Source organism: Macaca mulatta, chromosome 20, assembly GCF_049350105.2.
Source record: "Macaca mulatta isolate MMU2019108-1 chromosome 20, T2T-MMU8v2.0, whole genome shotgun sequence".
NCBI lineage: Eukaryota > Metazoa > Chordata > Mammalia > Primates > Cercopithecidae > Macaca > Macaca mulatta.
The window spans coordinates 64,689,756-64,713,078 of NC_133425.1; the positions used below are offsets into that span (position 1 = coordinate 64,689,756).

A 23,323-nucleotide genomic window follows, 5' to 3' on the forward strand; every position below is an offset into this window, starting at 1 on the left:
GAGAATCACTTGAACCTGGGAGGCAGAGGTTTCAGTGAGCCAAGATCACACCACTACACTCCAGCTTGGGTGACAGAGGGAGACTCCATCTCAAAAAAAAAAACAGAAAACAAAAAAAGATCTTGGGGAGATGTGCTCCACTACAAGGGTTTGTGATAAAGGATTAATTTTCTTAATTGCTGTAGTTTGCAAGAATCAATATTATTATTATTATTATTATTATTTTCTGAGATGGAATCCCAAGTAACTGGGATTACAGGCACCCACCACCATGCCCAGCTAATTTTTGTACTCTTAGTAGAGACGGGGTTTCACCATGTTGGCCAGACTGGCCTCGAACTCCTGACCTCAGGTGATCCACCCACCTCCACCTCCCAAAGTGTTGTGATTACAGGTATGAGCCACTATAATATTAGGGATGCCTTAGTTAAAGCAAAATTAGAAATGCCTTTGTTCCCAGATACTGGGATATCTGGACACTCCAAGTCTGGGTCTGTTTGGTAAACATTATCAATCTGTTCCCCTAACCATAAACATGTAGAGGTTAGGAATGCCTAACTTTCTGGGAATGCAGCCCAGCAAGTCTCAGCCTCATTTTCCCAGCCCTCACTCAAAATGGGGTCGCTCTGGTTCGGACACCTCTGACACAATGAGTGTATGCGAGCATTTAATGTTTTTGTCCTTTTCTATTTAGCAACACATTTTCCTATTAAGAAGTTACAGATGGAAAAGCCTCTGCTAGATCACCGTTTCCAGAGTCCTTATTTCTGTAAATGTCTTATTTTTGACCATTCGTGTTGTGTCTTGTTGATCTCACACAATAAGAACAGAATAGCCATTTCATTCACTAAGTTCCAGTGGTAAAAAACACCTTGAAATGTAAATAACCCTTAAAATATTAAAATAATTTTAAGTATAAATGAATCTACTCATTACTGTCTTTACTCATGGAGCTCGTGTTAGAGAGGCAGTCTAACTAGAGCCTTTTTTCTTTCTTCCTCTATTTTTATATATTCTGGATTGTGGTAATGTGGCTTTTATAATCAAACAAATAAATTTAGGAAGTAAAGAGAAGAAAGATATTTGCCATTTATTTCTTCTTTTGATCTTAAAGATACAACCAGTCCGCAGATGTTCCAGGTCAAGCTCATTGAAAGAGTCAAACACTGTCTTCCTGCTTTTCCATTGAAAGTGCACCTGTGTGCCCAAGGCAGTCTCTTACTCACACCGTTCCCTTTTCAGTTTGCCAAGCCTCTTCTGGTCCTTTCTGAGCCACGTCTAACCCTAAAGACTGCCCTTGTCCCTGAAGCTTCAGCTTTGTGTGTTTCAGGCCAACTGGCGCCTGGAGAGAGGGAGGGTGGAGAAGAGAGGAGACCGTGTGTGTGTGTGTGTGTGTGTGTGTGTGTGTGTGTGTGTGACATGCGCTCTCTAAATTCTTTTGATAAAGAATCTGAATACCACCCCCTTCCAAAGAGTTTTCAGACCAGGAGGTACTTCTTTAAGATATCCTTGGCCTGGCCGGGCGCGGTGGCTCAAGCCTGTAATCCCAGCACTTTGGGAGGCCGAGACGGGCGGATCACGAGGTCAGGAGATCGAGACCATCCTGGCTAATACGGTGAAACCCCGTCTCTACTAAAAATACAAAAAACTAGCCGGGCGAGGTGGCGGGCGCCTGTGGTCCCAGCTACTCGGGAGGCTGAGGCAGGAGAATGGCGGGAACCCGGGAGGCGGAGCTTGCAGTGAGCTGAGGTCCGGCCAGTGCACTCCAGCCCGGCGACAGAGCGAGACTCCGTCTCAAAAAAAAAAAAAAAAAAAAAAAAAAAAAAAAAAAGATATCCTTGGCCTAAGCTTCTCAGATGGCGAAAAGTGTTTGTTTCAACCACTGACTGCAAGCAGCTAAACTAGCTTTCCTCTGGATGAGACGCACCCAGCCTACTCACAGCCATACCCGCTCCACCTTGCCCTGGAGTCCTTGGGCCTGATACAGTCGGGGGATGAACAGCAGGTGTGCTGAACTCATAATGAGAGGTTTCCGCTGTGGGATTGCCTATATCCTGCCCCCCACAGAGGCTCCTGTCACTTTACCTTTGAACTCTCCTTGTATTCAGCCCCTGATCCATGGGATTTGGTGACAATCCCTGGCTGGCAGGAAGCTTTGATCCTTGGGGAGTCCAGAGGAAGTCCTGTGATGTGTGGGATCCCTAGAGTCACAGGGATTGGGAAGAAGCTCTATACCAGTGTGGGTTGCTAAGATAGACCCATTAATTAAGCAGGAGCCTTTGCTTAACACTCAGTTACTAAAAAAAGAGATCCGGTAACTGATAACAGGGAGCTCAGCACCCCTCAAGTGCGGAGTGGGTTTTGCACAGGCAGTATTGTTATTTTAAGGACACAGCAGTGCCCAGGGGGGAACTCCTACCCACACGGAGAAAGAACAGAATACCTGTGAGTATCCCTTTTTAACAAGTAAAAGCTGACTTTACTTTGAATGTTAGGAGGCTCTAGCAAAAAAATCTCAAAGATATTTCTAAGTGAAAGATTCCTCTAGAAGGAGAAAAAAAAATGACCTTGTAACAAACACTGGAGGATGGGGCATGGGAAGCCAGGAGACCAGCCTGGGTGACAGAGTGAGACCCTCTTTTAAAAAAAAAAAGTGAAAGCTCCAGAATTTCTATATATAGAGACGCTTTGGGCTATAATCCATTGGAGAGGGTGTTGGGCGATTGTCTTTAGGCTGTACCTGCATAGCAAGCATGCTGGTTTTGCTTAGAAACTGCCTTTTTTGGTGTGGTGGCTTGGGAGCTAGAAGACTTACTAAAGTTCCCCCAAGCCATTTCCTTGGTGCCACCCATTGGCTAGGAATAAATGTCAGAGTGAAGGCACTTTCACATAGTAGGCGCAGGTTCCTCTGCCTCCACCCACCTCCAAAGGTAGAAATGACTTCCTTTACTCGTACAGAATTGCCTGCGTTTCTCTCTTAGAACGGAGATCACTCCATGTGGGGTGTGTGTACTGCCTCCCCACAGGGCTGTAGCTGCCACCTGGGAGGGTTCGTGCCTTATTCATCTTTTCTATTACCAGCACACTGCCTGGGCATGACAGAGGCCCATAGTACTGATTATTGAATGAGTGAGTAATCATGAGGCAATAGCGGTAAAGAGTCATCCTCTGCTGGGAATTAGCTCATTTTCATGCTGCCAGCCTCAGGAAAGATAAGACTTCCTCGCCCAAAGACAGGTTAGAAAGGGCACTCGAAGCCGGGCACAGTGGCTCACGCCTGTAATCCCAGCACCTTGGGAGGCCGAGGCTGGCAGACCACAAGGTCAGGTGTTTGAGACCAGCCTGGCCAACATGGTGAAACCCCGTCTCTACTAAAAATACTAAAATTAGCTAGGCGTGGTGGTGGGTGCCTGTCATCCCAGCAACATGGGAGGCTGAGGCAGGAGAATCGCTTGAACCCAGGAGGCAGAGGTTGCAGTGAGCCGAGATCGCGCCATTGCACTTCAGCCTGGGCACAGAGCAAAACTCCATCTAAAAAAAAAAAGGTGCTCGGGCGAGGCCACAGAGTCAGGCCCCTGACCTAGGAGACCCGACTGTGGCTCAGAAGCTCCCTGAGAAAGCCCAGGAGGTAACTGCCCAGCAGGGACCAGGCAGCATCTTGCTGAGGTTTGCTCACAGGACTCAGACGCTTCACGTGGTGACACTGGGCAAGGAGCAGTGAGGGTTGTTTGCAGGCTGACCGTATCATAAGTGGGTCCCAGTGCAGATTAAAATGCAGGGCTGCTTGCTGGGGAAAACAAATAACAAAACAAGAAGAAGAAAGTACCATTAGTGGTGTGTATGTGTATAAATATGTATATGTGTATGTATATTCCAGAAAACGGGTCCCGATCCAGACCCCAAAAGAGGCTTCTTGGACCTCATGCAAGAAGGAATTCAGGGCAAGTCCGCTGTGCAAAGTAAAGCAAATTTATTAAGAGAGCAAAGTAGTGAAAGAACAGCTACTCCATAGACAGAGTAGGACATTCCCGAAACTAAGAGGAGGAACGCGTCCGCCCTAGATACAATACTCGTATATATGGGGAGAGGTACTCCGCTTCAAGGGCTTGTGATAAAGGATTAATTTTCTTTTTTTTTTTTTTTGAGACGGAGTCTCGCTCTGCTGCCCAGGCTGGAGTGCAATGGCCGGATCTCAGCTCACTGCAAGCTCCGCCTCCCGGGTTCACGCCATTCTCCTGCCTCAGCCTCCCGAGTAGTTGGGACTACAGGCGCCCGCCACCTCGCCCGGCTAATTTTTTGTATTTTTAGTAGAGACGGGGTTTCACCATGTTAGCCAGGATGGTCTCGATCTCCTGACCTCGTGATCCGCCCGTCTCGGCCTCCCAAAGTGCTGGGATTACAGGCTTGAGCCACCGCGCCCGGCCTAAATTTCTTAATTACTGTATTTTGCAAGAATCAATATTATTATCTTTAAAGCAAAATTAAAAATGTCTTTGTTCTCCAGGTATCGGGATATCTGGACACTCCTAAGTCTGAGTCTGTTTAGTAAACATTATTAATTTATTCCCTTAACCATAAACATCTAGAGGTTAGGAATACCTAACTTTCTGGGAATGCAGCCCAGCAAGTCTCAGCCTCATTTTCCCAGCCCTCACTCAAAATGGAGTTGCTCTGGTTCAAATGCGACCACCAGAATCCTGTGCTTATGGGGCACAGTGAACTCCAGATGCAAATGCTCTGGCTAAGAGGAGTGGACACAATCTTACCTCCTCCACTGACATTCATGCTCCCTGTCCCATTGGACTTCATTTACAAAACACAAGTTCACAGGAGGCTGAGGCAGGAGAATCGCTTGAACACAGGAGGCAGAGGTTTCAGTAAGCCAAGATCGCGCCATTGCACTCCAGCCTGGGCGACAGAGCAAGACTGTCTCAAAAAAAAAAAAAAGTTCAAAAATAAGATTATGATGATTTTTTTTTTTGAGACGGGGGTCTCACTCTGTCTCCCAGGCTAGAGTGCAGTTGCACGATCATAGTTCACTGCGGTCACAAACTCCTGAGCTCTAGGGATCCTCCAGGCCTAGCCTCCACGCCCTAGACTGCAGGCGTGTGCCACCATGCCTGGCTGACTTTTTTTTTTTTTTAGTAGAGATGAGGTCTTGCTATGTTATCCAGGCTGGAAGAATTTTAGGATGGCAACAGCAGATCATTAGACCAAGCAAACCTGGCTGTCTTGAGCATGGGACCTTGTGTGACTGCAGTTCGCATACCCATGAAGCCGGCCTTGGTTGTCTGGCAGTGTTTCAGTCGACATTCTTAGGAGTTTCTGCTTTTACCAAGTGAGAGACTAGCCAGAAGTAGCACGCATGAATGTCTTTATTCATTCATATTTTTTTTTAGGTATGAGCAATGTACCAGTCACTTTCTGAGGCATTGGGGTTATACCAGAGTGAAAAAGGCAAGGCCGCCAGGCATGGTGGCTCACGCCTGTAATCCCAGCACTTTGGGAGGCCGAGGTGGGTGGATCACTTCAGGTCAGGAGCTTGAGACCATCCTGGCTAACACAGTGAAACCCTGTCTTTACTAAAAATACAAAAATTAGCCAGGCGTGGTGGCACGTGCCTGTGATCCCAGCTACTCGGGAGGCTGAGGCAAGAGAATCGCTTGAACCCAGGAGGCGGAGGTTTGCAGTGAGCTGAGATAGAGCCACCGCACTCAAGCCTGGGCAATGAAGCAACACTCTTTCTCAAAAAAGAAAAAAGAAAAAAAGGCAAAACATGGCCTCAGTGTCAATAGTACTTACCATCTAGAGAGGAAAACGTTTTTTAAAGTACACAATCAATATTTATTTTATGTTTTATTATTATTTTTTTTACACCACCTGCCCACCCCCCAATGTTTCCATGATAGGGGCTACGGACAGAACTCCAGGAAGGGCAGGAAGACTGACCTGGGGCGGGGGTGAGGGGAAGAATCCCGGAGGCCAAGAATATAGGAGTCCTAGCAAGAGGAAGCAAAATATTAATAGCCTCCCAGGCTGAGGGACTAGCATATGCAAAGGCCTTGAGAGGAGCTTTGTTCAGGCAAGAAAAGAAAAAAGGCCAGCACAGCTGGAGCACAGGCAGCCAGGGGCAGGTCGGCTGTGGGGAAGAGTCAGCCTGGGGAGCTTGTTCTATGTAGCCCTTTCCCCTGACTTCCTGCCTCCACTCCCCAGTGCCCATGCTGATCAGGAATCTCAAAAGATGGAAAGGCTCTTGCTCTCTTCTTACAGCAAGTCCAAGACGCGTGGTGCTTGACACAGTCTACTTGGTGGAATGTTCAGGGGACCCTGGGCCCAGACCATGTGCTTGTTACCCGCTGGATTAACTGTTTCCCATCATTTCCCTTCACCATCTCCAGTGTCCTGTTCCTAAAATGTGGCCTCTCTTTTCTCTGATGTCTCATCACCCTCTCTCTGCTCCCTGTGACCCTTACCATGTTCTATCCTGTATTGTCTGTCTTTACGTGAATATCTTCTTATTCATCCCCACTAGACCATAAGCCTTTTAAAGGCAAGATCTAGATGTTTCCCTTGTTAAATGGCCTTACAGACTCTTTGCTTAGAGTTTATTAAGTTAAATATGTTTCTATATTTTATTTATTTTTATTTTTATTTTTATTTTTTGAGATGGAGTCTTGCTGTGTAACCCATGCTGGAGTGCAGTGGCGCAATCTTGGCTCACTGCAACCTCCGCCTCCTTGGTTCCAGTGATTCTCCTATCAGCCTGGCATTATAGGCATCCACCACCACGCCCGGCTAATTTGTATATTTTTAGTAGAGACAGGGTTTTGCCATGTTGGCCAGGCTGGTCTCGAACTCCTGAGCTCAGGTGATCTGCCTGTCTTGGCTACTGCACTCCAGCCTGGGAGACTTGGTCTCAAAAATAAAAAATAGGCTGGGCGCAGTGGCTCATGCCTGTAATCCCAGCACTTTGGGAGGCCAAGGTGGGCGGATCACCTGAGGTCAGGAGCTCAAGACCAGCCTGACCAACATGGCGAAACCCTGTCTCTATTAAAAAAAAAAAAAAAATACAAAATACAAAATTAGCCGGGCGTGGTGGTGCATGCCTGTAATCCCAGCTACTCCCAAGGCTGAGGCAGAAGAATTGCTTGAACCGGGGAGGTGGAGGTTCCAGCGAGCCAAGATCACGCATTGCACTCCAGCCTAGGCAACAAGAGCGAAACTGTCTCAAAAATAAATAAATAAATAAAAATAAAATAAAATAAAGAAACATTGCATAGTATAATGGCTAAGATTGTAGGCCCTATTTCTTTTAAGCAAAATACAAAATCCAGAAACCACAAAGGAAAACATTTGATAAATTTAACTACATCAAAAATGGAAATTTCTTCACTAGAATAAAAAATTTCACAAAGAAAAAATGCCGACTGGGAGAAAAATATTTGCAACTCATATGACAGATAATGGACTTAAAAAAAAAAAGAGTTTTTACAAATCATTAAGGAGAAGCTGAATTATACATACCAGAAAAAAATACAAATTTATGTTTATATATTTGTTAGAAGTATGAAAATTCATAACAGCAAAATGCTATTTTTTTCTACTGGATTAGCAAAAATAAGGAGTTTACAGTACGTGGCACTGATAAGAATATGGTGAAACAGGAATTTTCATAGTGTTTGAGAAAAATGTAAATTATTGGAAACTCTCTGCCCATATCTATCAAAATTGTAATGCGCATTACCTTTTGAGCCAGAAATTCCATTTCTAGATATTTGTCCTACAGATATACTTATACATGTCTGTAATGACTTAAGTATCAGAATGCGTATTGCACTGGGCACAGTGGCTTATGCCTCTAATCTTGACTACTCAGGAGGCTGAGGTGGGAGAATCACTTGAGGCCAGGAGTTCAAGATCAGCCTACGCAATATAGCAGGACCCCATCTTCAAAAAACTGTTTATGGCCGGGCGCGGTGGCTCAAGCCTGTAATCCCAGCACTTTGGGAAGCCAAGACGGGTGGATCACGAGGTCAGGAGATCGAGACTAGCCTGGCTAACATGGTGAAACCCCGCCTCTACTAAAAAATACAAAAAACTAGCCGGGCGAGGTGGCGGGCGCCTGTAGTCCCAGCTACTCGGGAGGCTGAGGCAGGAGAATGGCGTAAACCCAGGAGGCGGAGCTGAGATCGTGCCACTGCACTCCAGCCTGGGCGACAGAGCCAGACTCCGTCTCAGGAAAAAAAAAAAAAAAACAACTGTTTATTGCAGCAATATTTGCAATAGCAAAAGATAAAAAAGAATTTAAATTACTTTCATTGGAAAGATGAGTAAATAAATTGCATTACATTCATCCTCTGCAACTATAAAAAATAAGTTATTTCCATATGTGCCAATTATACAAATTTTTTTTTTTTTTTTGAGATGAAGTCATGCCCTGTTGCCCACATTGAAGTGCAATGGCACGATCTTGGCTCACTGCAACCTCCACCTCCCGGGTTCAAGCAATTCTTTTTTTTCATTATCTTCTTTTTTTTTTTTTCTTTTTTCCCGCCCAGGCTGGAGTGTAGTGGCACAATCGTGGCTCATTACAGCCTTGACCTCCCAGGCTCAGATGATCCTCCCAACCCCAGCCTCCTGAATAGCTGGGACTACAGGCATGCGCCACCAAACCTGGCTAATTTTTGTATATTTTGTAGAGATGGGGTTTTGCCACATTGCCCAGGCTGGTTTCAAACTCCTGGACTCAAGTGATCTGCCTGCCTTGGCCTCCCAAAGTGCGGATTACAGGCATGAGCCACTGCACCCAGCCACATTATCTTCAGGAAGTCTGTGGATGTCCTCACAGATCTCCTCAGGCAGGAGGAGAGGGCAGTTCAGTCGTACTGAGAAATGCTGGCACAGTAGACAGGTGGTCATGGCTCTCTCTCTCGTGCAGGTGCTGAGCGCCGTCCTCAAGGATCTCTACCACCTGCTGAAGCACGTGGTGCATCTGGAGCCCGATGACGTGGCCAAGCTCCATGCCCAGTTGGCCCTAGAAGAGCTGGATGACATCATGAAAAACTTCCTGTTCCCTGCACAGAAGCTGGAGAAGAAGATTGTGGTCCTGCCATAGACCTGGCTCCAAGGACATGGAGGAGGCAGGCAGGGCCAGGCACCCAGAGCCACGCCCAGGTCTTCTGGCAGGTGTCCCTGCTGCCTCTTGAGTGCTGGCAGCATGGCTGACCCTGGGGGTGGCTTTATGGTGCTGGTCACTTGGGTCTTCAGGGTCCCTTCCTAAGGCATCTGTTTAGCACTCCCGCATTCAGCCTGAAGGGTGTGCAGTTAAGAGAAAACAATTAGCCGGGCGCGGTGGCTCACGCCTGTAATCCCAGCACTTTGGGAGGCTGAGGCAGGCGGATCATGATGTCAGGAGATCAAGACCATCCTGGCTAACACAATGAAACCCCGTCTCTACTAAAAATACAAAAAAGTTAGCCGGGCGTGGTGGTGGATGCCTGTAGTCCCAGCTACTCGGGAGGCTGAGGCAGGAGAATGGTGTGAACCCGGGAGGCGGAGGTTGCAGTGAGCTGAGATTGCACCACTGCACTCCAGCCTGGGTGACAGAGCGAGACTCCGTCTCGGGAAAAAAAAAAAAAAAAAAAGGAAAACAATTACAAATCTCATTAATCTGCACATTTTTCACTGTCCTCTAGCTTTGAGAGAAGGATGTCTAGCTGGTGGAAGTATATTTTAACATGACTGATGGCATTTGACTAATTGTCCACTCTCTTGGAACTTGGGGAGAAGAGACTGGCCACCCATATGTCACCTAGCTCTATATTCTTCCACGCTGAGATTCTTCTTCCTCAGGAAAATGAGGAGCAGAGCTGGCCACCCTTGGCAGCTCAAGAAGCATTTCAGAGTAGGAGATGCAGTTGGACGTGGGGAGGGGAAGGGAATAGTTATCAAATAATGCAAAAGGAAATAAAATGATCTTGGATGGAAAGAACAACAGGGCTAAATATGGTCCTCTGGTGTTGAGATGGAAAACTATGGAGTTGAAGAGGCTCTGATGCCCGGAAAGGACAATCAAGCTGGTTGACTTTTCCAGAGAAAAAGGGTGAGCCCTGTGTTTGTCCTCCCAGGCCATTTTTCTTCACTCCCTCTGCTGCTGTTTGCAGAGTTGCCCTTATTATCAGGAGAAAAGAACCACAAGCATCCAGAGAGTTTACATCCTGCCTTCTGTCCTCTGCTCCTTCAGAAAGATGAATGCCTAGACAATGGGTTCACACTGAATGCAGGCTGGAAAGAATGCATGCTGGTGGCCTGATGCCAGGGCTGTTGAAACAATTTCAGATATAGCACTGTGGTCTCCGCTTTATTTCTTTATGTATTTTGGCCACTGCATTTTGATGGCAGCTAAAAGAGATAACAGAAAGGAGATACTGGCTGGCTGCTTCAGATTATACCTCCCCGTTGTCAACACCTTGATGAGGCGAACCCAGAGCTGCTTGATCAGTCCTCGGCTTTGCGGGGCTAGGTACAGAATTTTATCACAGGATTTTATCCCGCTCTCTGGGGTGACCAGACCCACAGGAACCAAAACGCCGTTTCCAAAAGCTCGAGTGACTGAAGGATCTGTACACAAACATGGCCATTTGCTAGTTAACAACAGGATATTTCTCTCTGGCCAGATCACAGACACGGTTCTGAGTTCAGAACTTCCTTGATGGCGTCCCTTTAAAGAGGCCATCTTATGAACAGAATCACAAGTGAGCTTAGTGAGCAGAGAATTAGAACAAACCTAGCTAGGCGTGTTTAAGGAATATTTCCATTCAGCTATTGTAGCTGGATTAATTTCTATTCTCCAAATCGAGGATGTCTAGAAAATGGGCATTGTGGCTTTCAAATATAAGAAGAATCTCCTTTGGGCCAGCTGGATATACAATAAAAATGCTTGTTTCTTGGCCTTCCTTTAACTGGACTCCACAACCCACTTCACATCAGCAGATCGAATGTGTTACACAATCCATTTCACTTACAACTTCGTTTGCATTAACTGCATTCCAGTTCTGAGGACAGAGCCTGATTGACCACCTTGATTAGTCTAAGACACTATCTAGTCCAAACCCTCGAGTGTCTCATGAAGCATCCTAGTACCTTTATCTCTAGTTATAGATCACCTCTTAATTTGAACTATTTGTCAGGTACTAAAAACATCTGTTCTTTATTGATTTTTTTTTGAGGTGGGGTCTCACTGTATTGCCCAGGCTATTCTCAACTTCAGAACTCAAGCAGTCTTCCCCACTCAGCCTCCTGAGTACCTGGGATTACAGGTATGTGCCACTATTATGCCTAACTTTATTGATTTATTTTTTCTTTTTATTTTTCTTTTCTTTTCTTTTCTTTTTTTTTTTTTGAGACAGTGTCACCCAGGCTGGGAGTGCAGTGGCACAATCTCGGCTCACTGCAACCTCCAACTCCTGGGCTCAAGCGTCAGCCTCCCAAGTAGCTGGAAGCACAGGTGCACACCACCATGCCCAGCTAATGTTTGTATTTTTAGTAGAGACAGGGTTTCTCCATGTTGACCAGGCTGATCTCGAACTCCTGGCCTCAGGTGATCTGCCCACCTTGGCCTCCCAAAGTGCTGGGATTACAGGCATGAGCCACCGTGCCTGGCCTTTATTTTATTTTATTTTTTTTGAGATGGAGTCTTGCTCTGTCGCCCAGGCTGGAGTGCAGTGGCCGGATCTCAGCTCACTGCAAGCTCCGCCTCCCGGGTTTTTACGCCATTCTCCTGCCTCAACCTCCCGAGTAGCTGGGACTACAGGCGCCCGCCACCTCGCCCGGCTAGTTTTTTCTATCTTTTAGTAGAGACGGGGTTTCACCGTGTTAGCCAGGATGGTCTCGATCTCCTGACCTCGTGATCCACCCATCTCGGCCTCCCAAAGTGCTGGGATTACAGGCTTGAGCCACCGTGCCCGGCCAACTGGCCTTTATTTTAAGACAGAGTTTTGCTCTGTTGCCCAAGCTGGTATAGAGTAGCGCAGTCATGGCTCACTGCAGCCTTGACCTCCTGGGTTCAAGGAATCCTTCCACCTCAGCCCCCAGAGTAGCTGGAATCACAGGTGTGCACCACCACTCCTGGCTACTTTTTAAAATTTTAGCAGAGATGAGGTCTTGCTATGTTGCCCAGATTTGTCTCAAACTCCTAGACTCAAGCAGTCCTCCTGACTCAGTTTCCTAAAGTGTTGGGGTTATAGGCATGAGCTACCACGCCTGGCCTATTTCTTTTTAACAGGGTCTCACTTTGTCACCCAGGCTGGAGTGAAGTGGCATGATCATAGCTCACTGCAGCCTCAACCTCCTGGGCTTAAGCAGTCCACCCACCTTAGCATCTCAAGTAGCTGAGGCCACAGGTGTGCACTATTGCACCTGGCTAATTTTTTTTTGTAGAGACAGGGTCTTGATATGTTGCCCAGGCTGGTATTGAACTGCTGGCCTCAAGCAATCCTCCCCCATTAGCCTTCCAAAGCACTGGGTTTATGGGTGTGAGCCACCACACTGGGCCCTAATGTAATCCTCTTAAACATGACCAAATTATTAAAATTTTCCAGATTTTCTATATTATATATATGTGTGTGTGTATGTATATATGAATGACAGTCCTTGGGAAAGAATGTGAAAACTTTAGGATAATAAAAGCACAAAAACGGCCGGGCGCATGTCTCACGCCTGTAATCCCAACACTTTGGAAGGCCGAGGTGGGCAGATCACCTGAGGTCGGGAGTTCAAGACCAGCCTGACCAACATGGAGAAACCCTGTCTCTACTAAAAATACAAAATTAGCCGGGCATGGTGGCGCATGCCTGTAATCCCAGCTACTCGGGAGGCTGAGGCAGGAGAATCGCTTGAACCCGGGAGGCGGAGATTACGGTGAGCCGAGATTGTGCCACTGCACTCCGGTCTGGGCAACAAGGGAAACTCTGTCCCCCCCGAAAAATAAAAGCACAAAAACTTAAACGAAATACATGGGAACAAAAGTGACACTTTCCTGCATGGACCCTGTGAGGTGTGTCTTGCCTCCCACCCCCACCCTGCTCTTCTCCCTCAGAGACCACCTTCCCACCTCCCACCGCCCCTTCTGCTGCCGCCTCCACCTGGCCCGCTGAGGCTCTGCTGACCCCTCACCTACAGCGTCCTCCACCACCCAGTGGCCCCTTTCCTAGACTGCTCTGTGGCACTCACTCAGCGTTCTGCTTGGCTCCGTGCCTCCTCCTCTCCTTTTTCCCCTCCTAGGCTCTTCCTCCTGTTCCCAGGCCCGCCATCCACCACCCCCTTGCTCTACAGGCGATGGCTCAGCCTCAGGAGACATGCAGAGGCCCCACTTGTGGCTACAGCCAAACCCCAAGCTTCTGCTCAACCTTCAACTGCTTTTTCAGGTTAGACTTCCTGAACTTTCTGGAGAGTTTCCCCTCTCTGCTTTGTTTTTCTTCCTCCTTGGCACAAACTTGCCCTTCTCCAAGTTCAGTGTTATTTAATCAGAAATCTCTTATCTTTTGCTTTGCTCCTTATCATCTCTCCACACTCATAATTTCCCATATTTCCCAACCTCCTCCTCCACGTCCCTTGCTTCGTTGTTGTTTTTTTTTTTCTTTTTGTATTTTTAGTAGAGACAGGGTTTCACCATCTTGGCCAGGCTAGTCTTGAACTCCTGACCTCATGATCCACCCGCCTTGGCCTCCCAGAGTGCTGGGATTACAGGCGTGAACCACCGCACCTGGCTTTTTTTTTTTTTTTTTTTTTTTTTTTTGAGACGGTTTTGCTCTGTTGCCCCAGCTGGAGTGCAATGGTGCGATCTTGGCTCACTGCAACATCCGCCTCCTGGGTTCAAGCAATTCTCCTGCCTCAGCCCCCCAAGTAGCTGGGATTACAGGTGTCTGCCACCACACCCAGCTATTTTTTTGTAGTTTTAGTAGAGACAGGGTTTCGCCATGTTGGCCAGGCTGGTCTCCAACTCCTGACCTCAGGTGGCCTGCCCACGTCGGCCTCCCAAATTGCTGGGATTACAGGCATGAGCCACCGCACCCAGCCCTTGCTTCGTTTGTTCACCCTCTCCTGCACTTCTTTGCTTTCCTATGGCTCTGCCTGCCCATTCACATGTAAGAGCCAGTATGTCAGGGACTGGGATGTAGGAAAGCAAACTGCAAGCAATGACAAAAATTTATTGAGCACCTATTACATACCAGATGCTGCACTGGGCCCTGAGAACACAACAGTAAACGAAACAGAACTCTTACCCTTGAGGGGAGCTTATGAGGCAGGGGAGGGAGACAGACAACAAATAAGATAAACAATGTCCAGTGGGGCCGGGCGTGGTGGCTCACACCTGTAATCCCAGCATTTTGGGAGGCCGAGATGGGTGGATCACCTGAGGTCAGGAGTTTGAGACCAGCCTGGCCAACATGGTGAAACCCTGTCTACTAAAAATACAAAAATTAGCCAGGCATGGTGAGGCGCGCCTGTAATCCCAGCTACTCAGGAGGCTGAGGCAGGAGAATCGCTTGAACCCAGGAGGCAGAGGTTGCAGTGAGCTGAGGTCGTGCCACTGCACTCCAGCTTGGGTGACAGAGCAAGACTCTGTCTCAAAAAAACAGAAGAAAAGAAAAAAAAAAAAAAATCAAGTGGTGAGAGATGCTATGGAGAAAATAAAGTCAGGAGGGAGGAGGGTGGGAACAGTAAGTTGAGATTTGTTGTTCAGAGGTAGCCTTGCTGAGAAGTTGCTATTTGAATAATGATCAGGAGGTGAATTAGTACTGAAATAATGGGGAAAGATTGTTCCAAGTAATGGGAACAGCAAGTGCGAAGGCCCAGAGGTAAGAGCAGGTCTCAGGAGGGAGGGGTGCTGAAGTAAGAGGATCGCTTGAGTCCAGGAGTTTGAGGCAGCAGTGAGCTATGACTGCACCTCTGCACTCCAGCCTGGGCGACAGAGTGAGGCCCTGCCCCGAAATGGAAAAAATGAAAGAAATACATATAACCATACCCAGTCAGTTTTTCCGCTCCATAAAAAGGAAGCAGTGATCCCCAGCCCCCTTCATGCCACCCCCCAACTTGGCCTCAGGGGCTCTGTTGTTTCAGCTCCTCTTCTCTGGTAGCAGCAGTTTCTCCTCAGTGGCCCAAAAAGAGGAGAGCAAGCGTGTTGATCTACCCTGTGTCCATCCACCTGTTGTGTCCCTTTGTCTGCGAGGGTGATGGAATGAAGCGCTGCCTGCCACTTAATTGTGCCTCTTGCCCAACCGTTTGCCGCATTGGAGGGCTGGCTACAACATGTGAGAGTGGATCAATTGATAAGCCGAGAGATGAGTCATCTGACCTGTGCAAAACCAGATAAGCTTCTGCAGTCTGCACAAAAATCTAAAATCTCGGCCAGAATTTCTGTGGCAAAGAGAGAGTCAGAAAACGGAGCTGTGAGAGGTGCCACATTTCCCTGACCATGAGGGGTCTTCTTCTCCAATACGTCCCTTCCCCCAGCAGCAGCCTTGACCTCAGAGGGCCTGGCTGTGTCCTCAGCAAGCTCTGCAGCCACAGACATGCTGCAGTCACATGCAGCAGCCACACTGCAGTGCGCGGCACCTCTGCCTGCCATGCTCCACTCTGTTGGAACTGAATCACCGCTTGGGGGTTGGGAACCTGTGTTGCTCCTTACAATACCCGCTGCTGCCTCTTTCCTGCAGGCAGAGCTCAGGGCTGTGCTCAGCGCCCTCTGCACAAGCTGGCAAGGTGAGAGGGGAATGCAGACCCCACCTTCGACCCTGGAAGGCTGAAACTTATCATTCGAGGGGTCATCACCTGTTGTCCTCCCCAGTTCTTCATAGGGAGTCAGGAGCCCCACGCTGCCAGGCCTCAGTTTTTGTGCCCCTCCCCCAGAGTGCCCTCTGCGGTTCTTTGTAACACAGTGTTGCAGGATCAGTGTTTGCATTTCCTTTAGTTTGGAAAGTCATTTTCCATCCATAAGCTTGTCTGATTCTCACAACAATCTTGAAGAACAGGGAGGCAGGCTCTTGGCATCCTCCCTTGGTGGGATTTGGCTCCAAGTCTGCTGGGTCGCAGCCAGGAGCCTGTTTACTACATCGGAAGACCCTCCATGAAATGTTTTGAACATCTGTTGAATACAATGGAGCTTCTCCTGCTCAAAGTGAGTACAGAAGTAAAAGCCTTTCTTTTTTTTTTTTTTTTTTTGAGACGGAGTCTCGCTGTGTCTCCCAGGCTGGAGTGCAGTGGCGTGATCTCGGCTCACTGCAAGCTCCGCCTTCCGGGTTCACGCCATTCTCCCGCCTCAGCCTCCCAAGTAGCTGAGATTACAGGCGCCCGCCACCACGCCCGGCTAGTTTTTTGTATTTTTAGTAGAGACGGGGTTTCACCATGTTAGCCAGGATAGTCTCGATCTCCTGACCTCGTGATCCACCCGCCTCGGCCTCCCAAAGTGCTGGGATTACAGGCTTGAGCCACCGCGCCCGGCCGTAAAAGCCTTTCAAGCAGAGTAGAGTTTGAGATGCAAACTCAGGTACTCACATATACACATGAACCCCAACACGTGGGTCCCACCAAGAAGGCGTTTGCGCTCCGCTGACACAGGGGCTACCTACCACCTCCCCCCTGCTGGCCCTTTGCCCTCAAGTCTGAGGGGCGGTACAGCCCACAGGTACAATGCCCGGCTGCTGTGCGTATTTGTGTACATTTTCAGATGATATGTGATGTGAATTAGAACAAGTTTAATGTATATGTAGTTTGGCACTTTTTTTTTTTTTTTGGAGACAGTCTCTCTGCCACCCAGGCTGGAGTGCAGTGGCACAATCACAGCTCACTGAACTCTCTACTTCCCAGGCTTAGGTGATCCTCCCACCTCAGCCTCCCGAGTAGCTGGAACTACAGACATGCACCACCACACCCAGCTAATATATATATTTTTTAGATGGAGTCTTGCTCTGTTGTCCAGGCTGGAGTGCAGTGGTGCAATCTCAGTTCATTGCAACCTCTGCCTCCCGGGTTCAAGCAATTATCCTGCCTCAGCTTCCCGAGTAGCTGGGACTACAGGGGCGTGCTACCATGCCTGGCTAATTTTTGTTTTTTTAAAAAAGTAGAAACAGGGTCTGCCATGTTGCCCAGGCTGGTCTCGAACTCCTGGGCTCAAAAGATCCACCTGCCTCAGCCTCCCAAAGTGCTGGGATTACAGGCATGAACCACTGCGCCCAGCACAATACATGTTAATTCCCTTGACCCTCACACTCTGAGATAGGTCTTACTATGACTACGGATGGGAAAACTGAGGCACACAAGAGGCAGATTACTTGCCCAGATTATATGACCAGTAAGGAGAAGCTAAACCAGTATTTGGATCCAGGTAGTCTGGCTCCAAAGGCTCTGCTTTTTACCACTGTGCTTTGTTGCTACCCAATAGATACTGTATTTCCAAAGAAAGAAAAATTCCCACAATCTCACCTCAACTCCTACCCAAGATTACCACTGACAAACTGGTGTAAAATCCCTCTAGATCTTTATTTATTACCATGTTTTATTACCCCAAATAGCGTCCCACATCATTTTTTCTGAGTCATATACCTTGGAGACACTCATATCAGTACTCACAGATCTCTTCCTTTGTGATGATGGCATGGCTTCCATTGTTGGGGTAAACTGCAGCTCATGCATTTGTTTATTGATGGTTCCGTTGACTTGTTTCTAACTTCCAATGGTTTTTCAATGATTCTCAAACATAACTTTGCATACTGAAATGTTACTATGCAATAGGTCTTAAGAGATTGTAGTGCCAGATCAAAAGAGTGTAACCATTTCAAATGTTAGTACCAAATGTCCCCCCAAAAGTTTGTACCCGTCTACATTCTCCCACCCTCAGCTGACTTTTCTTTAACACCCATGAAATGCAAAAGCTCAGTCTCAAAGCAGTGTTGATACCATTCTCTAAATAACTCAGGACTAGGAAATCTTCAGGCCTGGAGTTTTCTGTGTACCAAAAACCACCATCAGGGACACGCTAATATGCTTTGCAAGTTACACCCACCAGCAGCTATGTCCCAGGTGCAAATACTAATTAGTGGCTTATAATTACTAGTTAGTGGCTTATAAGTACTCACCCGGGAGAGAAATCCTGAGCCCCTGCAGGTCTATTTAAAAGAGGTTTCTCATCTCTGAGACTCTGCCCTTAGTGTATAGGGGTATGCCTTCTCATGGGGTTTGGAATGTCCCTAGAATAATGACTCTATTTCCCAAATCAGATTCAGGATATAAGGTCTGATGGCCCCTTAAAATACTGGGTTCATCTGGAAAGTCTAGGTTGAATGGTTGTACTTCTGCATCACTGTATGTCAAGATCACGATTACAGTTAACAGTCTACAGAGCTTATTATGCTCTTCTGTGCATGTGACACATATTAATCCCTTTAATCCTCACACTGGGCCTGTGAGATAGGTCTTACTGTGACCCTGTTCTACAGATAGGAAAACTGAGGCACACACGAGGCTAACTGCCTCAGATTACGTAGCCAGTTAGAAGCAGCCAAACCAGTACTGGACCCAAGCAGTCTGGCTCCAAAGGCTGTGCTTTTCCCCACTGTGCTTGCTGCTACCTGATACATAGATACTATATTTCCAAATTGTTAAAATCTGTTCTTAGTGTAAGTGTGGATAAAGAAAGTGGTTCCCACGCCGTGGTCATGCCTGTAATCCCAGCACTTTGGGAGGCCAAGGCAGGTGGATCTCTTGAGATCTGGAGTTCAAGACCAGCCTGGCCAACATGGTAAACCCCATCTCTACTAAAAATGTAAAAATTAGCCAGGTGTGGTGGTACGCACCTATAGTTCCACCTACTAAGGAGGCTGAGGCAGGAGAATCACTTGAGCCCAGGAGGTGGAGGTTGCAGTGAGCCGAGATTGTGCCACCGCTCTCCAGTCTGGGTGACACAGCGAGACTGCGTCTCAAAAAAAAAAAAAAAAAAAGAGTGATTCCCTGCTTGTTTAAATGAAACACCTACGTCAAGTTAAGCTTTAGCCCAAATAGCCTCAAAAGAGTGTCCTAGTACGTTAAAACCCAACCTCAAGCCAGGCACGGTGGTTTGTAATCCTAGCTACTCGGGAGGCCTTGGCAGAGGGATCATTTGAGCCCAGGAGTTCGAGGCCAGCCTGGGCAACATAACAAAGCCGTCTCTGGGAAAACAACCACAGAAACAACCTCAAACACCAAAATTTGTTACACCTCTTGTGTTTGACCTTGTAGTTTGCCCAGAAGCTGGAAGGAGGTGTATGAAAGCTCCACAGCCCACCTGCTCCTGCACTTTGGCAGCTTTGGCAAATTGCTTATGGAAAGGCTTCTTTTGTAGGATGGCCAAGATAGTAAACATCCAAGACTGCCTTCCTGGGAGCAGAGGAAGCAGAAAGCCATGTGGCAAGTGTGCAACATAGAAAATGTAGCAAGTCTTCCCATGAACTCCAGAAATGTCTTTTTTGAAGGTTGTTGCTTTCCCATTCATTTCCTATAAGCAGGGCTTCAATTTTCAGGTATCATTCTCAGAATAACATTATATCATTTTTGTTTGTTTTTTGTTTTTTTTTTTGAGACAGGGTCTCACTCTGTCATTCAGGCTGGAGTACAGTGGCACAATCTCGGCTCACCTGCAACCTCCACTTTCCGAGTTCAAGCGATTCTCCTGCCTCAGCCTCCTGAGTAGCTGGGATTACAGGCGCCCACCACCACACACGGCTACTTTTTTTATTTTTTAGTAGAGATGGGGTTTCACCATGTTGGCCAGGCTGGTCTTGAACTTCTAGAGATCAGTCCACCTTGACCTCTCAAAGTACTGGGAAATGCAGGCATGAGCCACTGAGCCCAGCCTACCGTGTGTCTTTTTTTTTTTTTTTTTTTTGAGATGGAGTTCCACTCTTGTTGCCCAGGTTGGAGTGCAATGGCGTAATCTCGGCTCACCGCAACCTCCACCTCCCAGCTTCAAGCAATTCTCCTGCCTCTGCGTCCCAAGTAGCTGGGATTACAGGCATGCACCACCACACCCGGCTAATTTTGTATTTTTGGTAGAGACAGGGTTTCTCCATGTTGGTCAGGCTGGTCTCAAACTCCCGACCTCAGGTGATCCTCTCACTCTGGCTTCCCAAAGAGCTAGGATTACAGGCGTGAGCCACTGCGCCCGGCCTACAGTGTATCATTTTTAACAGTTATTCCTTGCAAGAAGCTCAAAGCATAAATACGTTCATAGCTCTATTCCCATACCATTCCTTGAGAGAGGAAAAAGAAGCTGGGTTAATGGCTCTCTTTGGAGAAGGGAAAAATAAGGTCCAGAGAAGTCAATTATTGCAAATAAAAAGTCAACCAGTTGGCCAGCCCCTAACTCCAGCACGGAGCTGCAGGAGGCTGAGGGCAGGAGCCTCAGCTCCTGTGTGGTGCCAGAGCGACAGGAGCACCTCTTCTGGGGAACTAGGAAAGCTACTGGGCCTTGAAGTGGTTTATTAAATGATGTCAGATTTCATCTTTGCTGTCTACCTGAAGAGCAAGAGCTAGCTCAGAAGAGCTCCTGGGTGGGGTTTTTCTAATGTATCATCACACACACAGGTAGCCACCTGGCGCTGGGGAGAACAAAGTGGCCTGCTCTGTACTCCCAGAGTCTCTAGAGCCACCCCCGACACACACACACCTTTATTGGACCACACACCACCTTCAAAACTTCAAAACTTGGCGGCCATGTTAATCCTAGAGAAAGGCCAGCCTGAAAATAGGCTTTCTATGAAGAAAAGAGAATGGGAATGCTAATGTTTCAAAGACCTGAGATTTTTGCTGTTGCGAGATTTCAAGGGACAGGCGCTAAGTTGTGGGTCTTTCTCTGTGGCCAAGACCAGGGCGGTGTGAGAGAGAGAGTAATAGGGACTCTATTCCCCAAAAGAGAGCAGCTCAGACCCCTCATGAGTCTCTAGAGACTACCCTTTCCCATGTTTGGGTGAGGAAAACCCCACAGTGCAGAAGTTCTGTCCTTTGAAAACAAAGTGAATCCAAGTTGTTTTGACAGCTCTGCCGTCCTACAGACAAGGGCTGGCTGGGTTTTTCCCAGTTCTCCTGGAAAAAAAGCAGACAGCAACTTAGCGAACAAAACGGTTGTTGAAATCTAATTCCAGGTGCGTCGGAGAGACCTGGGGACTCACCTCGTCCATCTGATCCTGTTCCTCTGTTTCTCCCTGGCTCTCCTTCCTAATTTCCAACTCAAACCCACATCCTTCCTTCTTTTATTTTGTTCCTTCTGGCTTGACAGCTCATTAGTCCATTGTGAACTTTTTTGTTTTTGTTTTTGAGGCAGTGTCTCGCTCTGTCACCCAGGCTGGAGTGCAGTGACACAATCTCGGCTCACTGCAACCTCTGCCTCCCAGGTTCAAGGGATTCTTGTGCCTCAGCCTCCTGAGTAGCTGGGATTACGGGCGTGCGTCACCACGCCTGGCTAATGTTTTTTGTATTTTTAGTAGAGACAGGGTTTCGCCATGTTGGCCAGGCTGGTCTCGAACTCCTGGCCTCAAGTGATCCACCAACCTCAATCCCTCAAAGTGCTGGGATTACAGACGTGAACCACTGCGCCCAGCCCATTGTTAAGTTTTTAAGGTCAGTAAATTAAACAGGTGCCAACACCATGGCAGGCCTGGTGCTGGAGGAAAATGGACAGATACTCTTCTTACGTGCTCTAGAACTCACCGCCTGACTGGCTGGCTCTTGACTGGCCTCTCGGTGCCAGAAATGCACTTGTAAGTGTCAGCTGAGGAGAACCCTCGGGCTGTTTTCTCAACCCTGGATGCAGAATAGAATTGCCTGGGGAGTTTTTTTGTTTTTTTTTTTTTTTTAATTCAAGCCTGGGGTCCACCCCCAGTGATTCTGATTAAATTGATCTGGGATGGGTTCCAGGCATTCGTGATTTTTAAAAAGCTCTGCAGTTTCCCAAAGCCTACTGTGCAACACCCTGCCAGACATGGGAATCACTACATTGGCTTATCTGATGAGAAAAGAAATTTGGGGAGTGGGGGTCCTAGCCAAAAAATAAATAAAATTAACTGCTGCAAGTAGGACATATTTTGGCAGGGGGTCCCCTCCAACAAAGGCACTGATGGGAATGGCCCCTACCCTCAGCTCTGCTCTAACTGCTTTTATAAAGGGTCTAACTTTGGACCTCCTGTGTGACAGTGACTAATGATGTCTTTCATCAAGAAAGAAGACATAAAGCAGAAGTGCCAGCACAATTAAGAATTGTGGGACCATGGCCAGGCACGGTGGCTCACGCCTGTAATCCTAGCACTTTGGAGGCTGAGGCAGGTGGATCACTTGAGGTCAGGAGTTTGAGACCAGTCTGGCCAATGTGGTGAAAGCCCGTCTCTACTAAAAATATTTTTTAAAAATTAGCCAGATGTGGTGGCGCACGCCTCTAGTCCCAGCTACTCAGGAGGCTGAGGCAGGAGAATTGCTTGAACCCGGGAGGTGGAGGTTGCAGTGAGCCAAGATCACACCATGCATTCCAGTCTGGAAGACAGAGGAAGATTCTGTCTCAGAAAAAAGAATTGTGGGGCCAGGCTTGGCTCACACCTGTAATCCCAACACTTTTTTTTTTTTTTTTTGGAGAGTTTCGCTCTTGTCACCCAGGTTAGAGTGCAGTAGCACCACCATCTCAGCTCACTGCAACCTCTGCCTCCTGGGTTCAAGTGATTCTCCTGCCTCAGTCTCCTGGGTAACTGAGACTACAGGCGAGCGCCACCACGCCCAGCTGATTTTTTAGTAGAGACAGGGTTTCACCGTGTTAGCCAGGATGGTCTCAATCTCCTGACCTCGTGATCCACCCACCTCGGCCTCCCAAAGTGCTGGGATTACAGGTGTGAGCCACCACGCCCGGCCTAATCCCAACACTTTAGGAGGCTGAGGTGGAAAGATCGCTCGATCCCAGGAGTTCGAGACCAGCCTGGGCAACATGGTGGAACCCCGTCTCTACAAAAAATACAAAAATTAGCCAGGCATGGTGGCATGTGGTCCCGGCTATTCAGGAGGCTGAGATGGGAGGATCACTTGAGCCCAAGAGGTTGAGGCTGCAGTGAGCCGTGATGGCACCACTGCACTCCAGCCTGGGCAACAGAGCAAGACTGAGGGGAAAAAAAAAAAGAATTGTAGTTGATGTTATCGTAACAAGAGCCAAACAAAATCGGAGCAAGCTTATCTTAAGTGTAGACAGGGATTGTGTTCCACCAGTCTGGGAAAGAGTGTGCACTTGTGTGTCCATTTTGTGTCACATAACTGTACA

The 23,323-nt window shown here is 47.7% G+C and overlaps 2 protein-coding genes across 5 annotated transcripts in view; both read left to right on the forward strand.

Annotated features, from left to right (window-relative positions):
* The window catches only part of TANGO6 (transport and golgi organization 6 homolog), a 255,119-nt gene extending 245,128 nt beyond the window's left edge, over positions 1–9,991 (forward strand). For both annotated transcript variants that reach the window (XM_015126488.3, XM_015126489.3), the window contains exon 18: positions 8,939–9,991. In XM_015126488.3, the coding sequence (XP_014981974.3) occupies positions 8,939–9,115 (177 nt within the window). In that variant the 3' untranslated portion in view covers positions 9,116–9,991. The remainder of the gene's footprint in view (positions 1–8,938) is intronic.
* A 1,125-nt stretch (positions 9,992–11,116) lies between these two features.
* Positions 11,117–23,323, forward strand: part of HAS3 (hyaluronan synthase 3) — a 34,055-nt gene continuing 21,848 nt past the window's right edge. The window contains exon 1 of one of the 3 annotated variants that reach the window (XM_028840467.2): positions 11,117–11,318. The gene's annotated coding sequence lies outside the window, so the exon portion shown is untranslated. The remainder of the gene's footprint in view (positions 11,319–23,323) is intronic. The other 2 variants (XM_077983685.1, XM_077983684.1) reach the window with 2 other exon arrangements.